The 8,116-nt window shown below is 37.1% G+C and overlaps 1 protein-coding gene across 1 annotated transcript; it reads right to left on the bottom strand.

The window, feature by feature from the left end:
• Positions 1-4,591: 4,591 nt before the first annotated feature.
• LOC145679144 (retroviral-like aspartic protease 1) lies at positions 4,592-5,176 on the bottom strand. The gene has a single exon (XM_081749736.1). The coding sequence runs from the start codon at positions 5,174-5,176 to the stop codon at positions 4,592-4,594; it is 585 nt and encodes a 194-aa protein (XP_081605862.1).
• Between the last annotated feature and the right edge of the window lie 2,940 nt (positions 5,177-8,116).

Below are 8,116 nucleotides of genomic sequence, written 5' to 3'. Positions count from 1 at the left end.
TATATTACCTGAAAGACCAATTAGTGTGATGAGGATACCTTGCCAGGGGAAGGGAACAAAGAACTTGAGTGAGATCAATAAGAACTTTCACAATAAAGTGAGTTCACTGAAGAACAGACATGAAACAATACGTGCAGAAAAATGAAACACTAACTTGTGCTAGAGGGAAGCGTGCTGCAAACTTTAAATCACCGAGACAGTAATATTAGCTTGACGTAAACACATACGAGGGGCCTTAAAATTTCATACATCATTAACGAGGCATTGCATTTGTGTGTACCATTAATATGCTGGTAACTTTACACTGAGCAGCCAAACTTACCTGCACTAAAGGTGCATTTATATTTCTATGACGAACCTAAAATAGGCCACTTGCAATACATATCACAATACGCTAAAGAAACTTTTAGCAAACAGACTCAGCATCCGTGCGAAGCGGAGCAACACTAAGACACGCCTACTACGAAGGTAGGCCCATATAGATAAGGCTTACTTACACTGGCATATTAGCCTATTAATAATAAATATTTTGCATGCTTTAATTTCACGTTGGACATACACACACTTAAAAATGCACTGCAATTGAAAGCTTCACTGATAAATGGAACTTTAGAAAAATAAGAGCAAAAACCAGTAAACACATGCTAGGAACTTATTCATTCATCTCACTGCATAGCATCATTAACTAGAAGGATAGAGCGAAAGATCCTCTATTTCTTTAATGATGCATCCTACTAGATCTCCTGGTAGATGTCGTTCACACTATGGTACATACAGGCAGGGCGGAAAAAAGCAGGTGGGCTCCAACTACATTAGGCTGGACAATACAGTATGGTCCTCATACTATTACAGCTCTTCATAAAAGTATTCGTGACTCAGAATTCATCTCAAACATGAGTGATGACACACATTCAAAAATAATGACATATAATAGTTGAAAAAATATATATATGCCCTGGGTATGGTAAATATATACCACCAGGCAAGCTACTTGATTAATTACACTCGAAGTTTGTGGCTTCATCTTCACTTTTATTTTGCAGGAATATGAGAGAGCTTGCACACCAAGCGTACGGGTGCAAGATGATTCACTATGAAAGTACAAATCCATGATTCCACAGCTAAAGAAAACCTTAATATAGCAGTCGATAAGTTTTAGCATGAAAGTTAATGGAATAGTAAGGCATGCTTGTTGTCACAATACCGTTAGTAAACCAGTGATTCATAACACTATTAAAGCTGCGCTGACAGAACCTTGACCATCTAGGTTTTATTGAGAGTTCATCAAATGATGATGCGTCTGATGGCATGACGATAACGTTCCTAGGTTGGAAGTGTTGTACGTTGGGGACCTCCGATTTAGAGTTAGTTGTTCATGCTCAAACCTCGGCTTCTGCTAGAGAGACACATATTGCAAACTTTAGAAGGAATAACGAGAAATATCCACAGAAATGAATAGGCAACTAGTGGTGTTATAGACGTCGGGAAAAACACTATCTGAGGTTTTTAGAAAATTGACTAAATTGACCAAGTCACATGGCCGAACAAAGGAGACTGACGTGCCCCTGTATTTCCTTCATTTTCTTCCAAACCAACACTACACACAACTAACCATCTAATGCAAAATCTTCCTCTTGCTTACTGTAACTTTAAATCCTGTAGGGACAATCAGATGAATTGTTTTTATCACTATACAGCCATGATAAACGGTGTGCGTGCAAAACTACGAATTAACACCACGCCATGTTTTTCTTCAGTACCCAGAGTTCTGTTCGCGATCCCGCGAGCATGATGCTTTTCAGTGTTGCAAGATCTGTTTACTTACAAGTTATATCTTGTAAAAATTAGGAGTATTTACCAACCTTACAAGAATACAATAGGGGCGTTACAACCTCACCCTGGATGAAAAAAAATTATGAGCAAGCGGAGTTTTTTTATAGGTACGTATTTACCGAGGGTTCCTAGCATTTTTCCAGAGAACAATTAAACAACTTAACATTATCTATGTTATGAGTGCCAATCCATTCATTTTCTAAATTTACCAAACTTACAGCGTTTTCTACACCTATTACAAGAAAAGGTCCCAAATATTTCAAGAAGAATTTATTAATGGTTTTATCTACCATAGAACTATGCTTTTGGGTTTTTACGAAAACAATATCTCCGATTTTGATCTGAACACCTTTGGTTTTGACTTTAGAGTTATTCTTTCTAAGACTTTTCTTAGTATTTAACAATACTGATTGATGTCTAAACTTAGGATCTACTTAACCAAACTCGGAAGGCCAATCTCCTCTTTAAAGTTATCTAAAGCTGAAAAATTAAGAAAATGCTCTGAGGGAGCGTATCCAGTACGAAGAGACACAGAGTTATTTAACAATGATTGAACCTCTGACAATCTTTGACTCTATTGAGTATGATCCTTATTTATAAATACTCGCATTAGACGAGAAATTTCGGAATGGTACCTTTCCACAAGATTAGATTTAGGATTATAAGGACTTAACAACAAATGCTGAATGCCATTTCTACGACAAAAACGACGCCATAAACAGCAAACAAATTGTGCTCGCCTGTCACTAATGACTTCCTGGGGAATTGGATAATGATAAAAGTGTCTTTTAGTAAAGATGGAGATAATTTCTTTAGCATTAGCATTTCTGACAGGATATAATACCAAGAACTTACTATAGACATCTAAAATGGACAGTATATATGAATATGTGTTCATCTTTGGTAGACGTTCTGTGAGGTCAACACTTAACTTACAATGTGGGCGGTCTTCCTCTACATGACATATTTGGTGTACTTTTCCTTGAGAACATGATTTAGTTGCAGCACAAATTTCACAATCATTTACAAATTTGGCAATATCTCGTTTCATGCTAGGTCAATTAAAAACCTTTTTACAATGTAAATAACATTTTCTAGAGCCAAAATGCGATTCCTTGTGAACTTCATCAATCACTACATGCGCTAAACTCTTAGGTACAATTAATTTCCAGACATTAGCTTGTTTAACATACATTGAAGTTAAATTCTTACAATAATTAGAGTTACCCTCTTCTAATTTAGCTAAACACCTATTAACAAAAGTATCGTTTTGCTGCTCTTTTGACATTAATTGTAAGAAGATTGTGTCAGGTTTCGAAATACAACATTTACAATATACATAGTATTACTAGATTCATCCTCATCAGGAGGATTGCGTGAAATAACATCAGAGATATAATTCTCACTAGAGGATAGGTGTTCAAATTGCAAATTATAATCCTGAAGCTTTAACAACAATCTAGTAGTTCTAGAGTCTACGTATGGTTTTTAAGTGCGTTATAGCTTTGTTGTCTGTGTGGACAATGGCTTTCCTACCAAGGATATAATCAGCGAATCTTTCACAAAAAAATACTACAGCTAATAGTTCAGTTTGAAAGATAGATAGTGACATTTCAGTAGGTTTGATACGCCTACTTGCATAAGAAATTACTTTGAATTCACTCGTATTGACCAATATAGCCGCCAATGGCTACTGCAGACGAATCGCGAAAAGATATGAAAGGTTTTACTCATGTCAGGCAATGCTATAGCAGGAGGAGATATTAACTCTTGCTTTAATAATTCAAAAGCTTCCAGTTGCTTTGGGCCAAACTGAAACTTTACATCCTTACGCAGGAGGTTTAGTAAATCTTCAGTTAACTCGGCATAGTTAATAATAAATTTACGACGCCAATTGGCTATACCCAAAAATTGCCGTAATTGCTTACGATTCTTTGGTACAGGAAAATTTCTGATGGTTTCGTTTAACTTAGAGTTAACTTTAACTTCTTTGCTAGATATTACATGTCCTCGAAACAGTAATTCAGGAAACAAAAATCTGTATGGCGAAAATTCAAAAAAAAAAAAATCAAGTTATTCAAAGGTACAAGATAAATTTGAGATGTTCAAAGGGATTATCTATGGAAGGTGAAAAACAAAGAAGATCATCTAAATAACATGAAACAAAATGCTTTGTGGCTAGATCAAAAATGCTGTTCATAACGAACTGGAACAAACTCGTGGCGGATTTTAGCCCCATCACTAAGTATCGAAAACAGTATTGTCTTCCTTCAAATAAGAAGACTGTCTTCTCGTATGATCCTTCTTCCAGGGGTAGACAGTAGTATCCATCCTTGCAGTCAAAAGACGAGAACACAACGGAACCTTTGAGGCGAGCCAGAATGTCTTGTATAGGCTCCACACGCACATTAGCAGTAATTACTTTCCTGTTCAAATGTCTCAAATCCAATGTGGGCCTGATTGACTGCTTGTCTGCCTTGTACACACAATGTACGGGATTTAAGTAAGGAGATAATCTTTCTTCTACTACTCCCCATTCAAGCCACTTTTGCAAGAGTTTCCTGAACGTTTCTCGCATCGAATAGGCTATTGGATAAGGTTTACACACCACTGGTTCGTTGTCAGTAAGCTCTATGTTTAAAGGTTTTATCTTCAGTGGTCTAGGCCGCTCGGAGAATAAATCTCTATAACGAATTAGTAAGTCTGCTAATTTAGACTTAACATCATCAGGTAAGTCGGTTCTAGAAAGGATGGTGTCTTAAATCTCATCCACTGGTACAAGATAATCTTCTTCCTGGTTCTTTTCTTGTACTATAGGTTCAGGTTCGACTGAACTTATCCATAAGGAGTTCAGATTTAACGTCGCTTGCTTACCATCGAGATCTTTAAGGGTAAGAATACGGTTAGAAAAGTCCACAACACAATTGTATTTGTTCAGAAAAGGCGTTCCAAGGAGAACGTCCGACTTCATGCCTTCCACGATAAAGAAAGGAACTTCAAGAACATGACCAGAAAATTCTAAGTACAGAGTCTTTTGACCCCTGACTCGGTGTTTGTTATCACCTACAAAAGCTTGTAAAGTTACATGTTTAGCTGGGACTAGTTTGGAAGTAGGTAGAACTTGTACTATTCTTTTCCACTTATCATAGCTCAACAGATTGGCTTCGCACCCACTATCTATTATAAAAGATAAGGACAAGCCTGCTATTTGGCCTGATAAATAGGGCGACTTTATAAAAGCACTATGTTCACTAACATTATAAGGTGAGTCCTCATTTAAAATAAAGAAAACCTGAAGAGGAGACTGGCTAAACCATGTACCATTAACTCTAGTGGATAACATCGTTTCTGGCCGCTGACTTAAATTTTGGCGGGCTCCAGGCGACCAATCAGGAGTCTGCCCTGTTAATTTAAAGCTGTGTTACATTGAGCGTAAGGCTCAGAGACAGTTTGTGAATTTGCACCAATATTTTCATGATTGTTTCTAAAATTAGGACAATGAGCACAAGTACAAGAAAATGTAGTAGATTCAGCCTGTTCACAAGAATTTCCTTGAGCTGGCATAACTGACAGATTATTAGTATTTCTAACAGAACCATTATTAATACTTCGATTTCTAACATTGACTCTTCTAACATTACGCTTACTCTGTCTGGCATGACAACAATTATTACCCTGTCTATTGTTAAAGTTAGTATTACTGTTGTTATTATTACGATTACCAAATCCAAACCTTCTGTTGTTGCGCCTAAAGTTAGCATTGTTAGTACCAGAAGGATTATCACCTAAATAGTTCTTAACGTTGGCATAGCCTACTTGAGCCCATTTCTCTTTAGTCAATATCTTATTCTGAGAGTCAGAGTTTACACCAGAACTACCTTGTTCATTATTATTTTCATTAATCATAGTAGTGGCAAGATTGACATCAAAAAGTACATTTCGTTTCTTATTATTACTAGGATGATCATTATCATTGCCTGCTTTACGCTTAAAACTAAATGATTCTAAGGAAACTAAAGGACTGTTGAATAGAATATTTTTATCAGGCACCTGAAGTCTCATTAATCGTTCAGCAAGCTCAGATACAGAAGTAATTTCCACTTGACTTAAGGTGAACTGGTACTCGGGAGGTAATGTGTCAATTAGATAATCCACTAACTCTATTTGTGACATGTTATTCTTAAGCATCCTCAAACCTTTGGAAAGTTTCCACACAAACTCGGAAGCTTTTCCGTGAATGCTGAAATTGTACTTAGTAGACAACAAATATCTCCATTGAGCCCTACAAACCTTAGGATTTAAATACTGTGACAAGGAAAGACGCTTAAAATCATGGTACGAATGAATCTGATCTGAGACCTGTGAGATCCAACAAGCGGCGGAATCTTTCATGGCTACCAACACTTGATATTCAGGATCAAGATTCAACAATTTGAAATTCTGCTCTAATTGTTGCAAGAAATCGAGTGGAGAAATTTCAAATACATTCCCTGTAAATTCAGGAAAGTGAATCAAGTCTGACAAACGCAGAGACTTTGAACAATTACTATTATTATTGTTACCATTAATACTTGACAGTTGACAACCATTAGATAAAAATGAGGGGATATCTGGTTCCAAGGTGGAGATTCTTGGATAAGCAGAGTCGCCACGACCAACACTGACTGACGAAATACAAGGCAGATCATTCCTAGCTTTAAAATTTTGAGAATTAGAGGGATTGAATAAACTATTTCGCTCAGGATTAGGAAAGCCAGTAACCTTCCGACCATCCAAACCTTTATCACAACTAGGCTGAGAATGAGTGCATTGAGTGTGCTGCATGACATGAGAAGAAGAGGTGGAAACACATCTAACATTATTAAAGAAATGCTGCACCTGGGACAGATTTACATTAGGAAGGCGAAAACAAGAAGTGGTTGTTACTGACGTAGTTCCTATCAATGGACTAGAGACAACCACAGGAATCTCAGAATGACTCCGGTTTTCACAAGTACTAGAATGAGAAAGCCCTAAGCATCTTTCAAAATCTGTGAAGTGGCTTTGCTCCACGCTAATAGCATCAGAATTGAACTGGTTACCTTGCTCTTCCACTTCTTCATCGTAATCTTGATCAAAGAGGCTATCCACCTTCTTTAAAGCTTCAAGTTCATCTCGTAACCCTAAACAAGAGTTGCTGACCTGATGAATTTCCTTGACTTGATTGGACAAAGTTTCCAACTGGTGCTTACATGTACGGTTATCCTTTAGGCAGTTGAGTAAGGTTTCTTCTTGAGCAGCTAAATTTCCATTCACTACTTCTATCTGATGAGTCAGTTCAGCAGTATTATTTTCTAGTCGATTACTTAAGGCTGCGAGGCGAGCGTCCTGCTCTTTGATGTAACAGTCCACAGTATCTTTCAACTCCGACATCTCGTTTTCCACGACTTCAGTGATTTCACTGATCACTGTTGCTTTAACTTGAGAGACTTCCTCAGTTACAGCTGATTTCAACCAGGAAGTTTCGTTGGCTACATCCAACCTTAGCTGCGCGGTTTCTTCAATTACTTTTGACTTTAGTTGTACGGCCTCCTCCGTCACAACCACCTTTATGGAATTTATCTGGGTAGTGAGCTGTGCTAAGAGCTCAGAAAAATTAGAAGCAACACCACCAGTTTCGCTACCACTTCCACTTAGACTATTTTCCACTAGAGATCTAGAATTTAAGTCATCAATTTCAATAGTATACTCTACTGATTTGGGAGATTGAACCAAGCATGTACTACAATCCCACAGAACATGGAGTTTGCCCTTCTCAGCAAACTCTTCTTCACTTAACCTGGCACACTGTCTACAGTACCAAGTGGTACAAGAAGTACATTCTAATAAAGTGCCTGAATGGCCACACTGACGGACTTTCTTCTTCGATTTATTCATTCTGGCACTAAAAGTCTAACACATGCACTACTGTTAAAGAATTACACTGAAATATTTAGTTTATATAAAGTTAACCACTTGAAATTACTTTTAATTCACTGACATAGAATGGTAGTCCCCAACCCAATTCGACACTATCCAACCAAGAGCGCTTTGCACTTCACTTGAAAGCTAATCTAAAGTGACTAGGCTTCTTTTTTTGACTGAAGGCATTAGATGACAAAGGGTATTGCCATTGGAACTTAAGAAATACAATAAACATGGACATGGAAATACAAGACAATGATAAACATGGAATATAACAAGATGCCCAACAAAATTCTATATAGGAAAAGCAAAAATGAAATTACTAAAACACAAGAAAAAG

This window comes from Thermobia domestica, chromosome 2, assembly GCF_964235325.1.
Source record: "Thermobia domestica chromosome 2, izTheDome1.hap1.1, whole genome shotgun sequence".
Classification (NCBI taxonomy): domain Eukaryota; kingdom Metazoa; phylum Arthropoda; class Insecta; order Zygentoma; family Lepismatidae; genus Thermobia; species Thermobia domestica.
This window is presented reverse-complemented; position numbering and strand designations above follow the sequence as displayed.

Excerpts from the sequence above, each read along its gene's own strand:
- LOC145679144 (XM_081749736.1), bottom strand. The coding sequence starts at position 5,176 with ATGTTATCCACTAGAGTTAATGGTACATGGTTTAGCCAGTCTCCTCTT.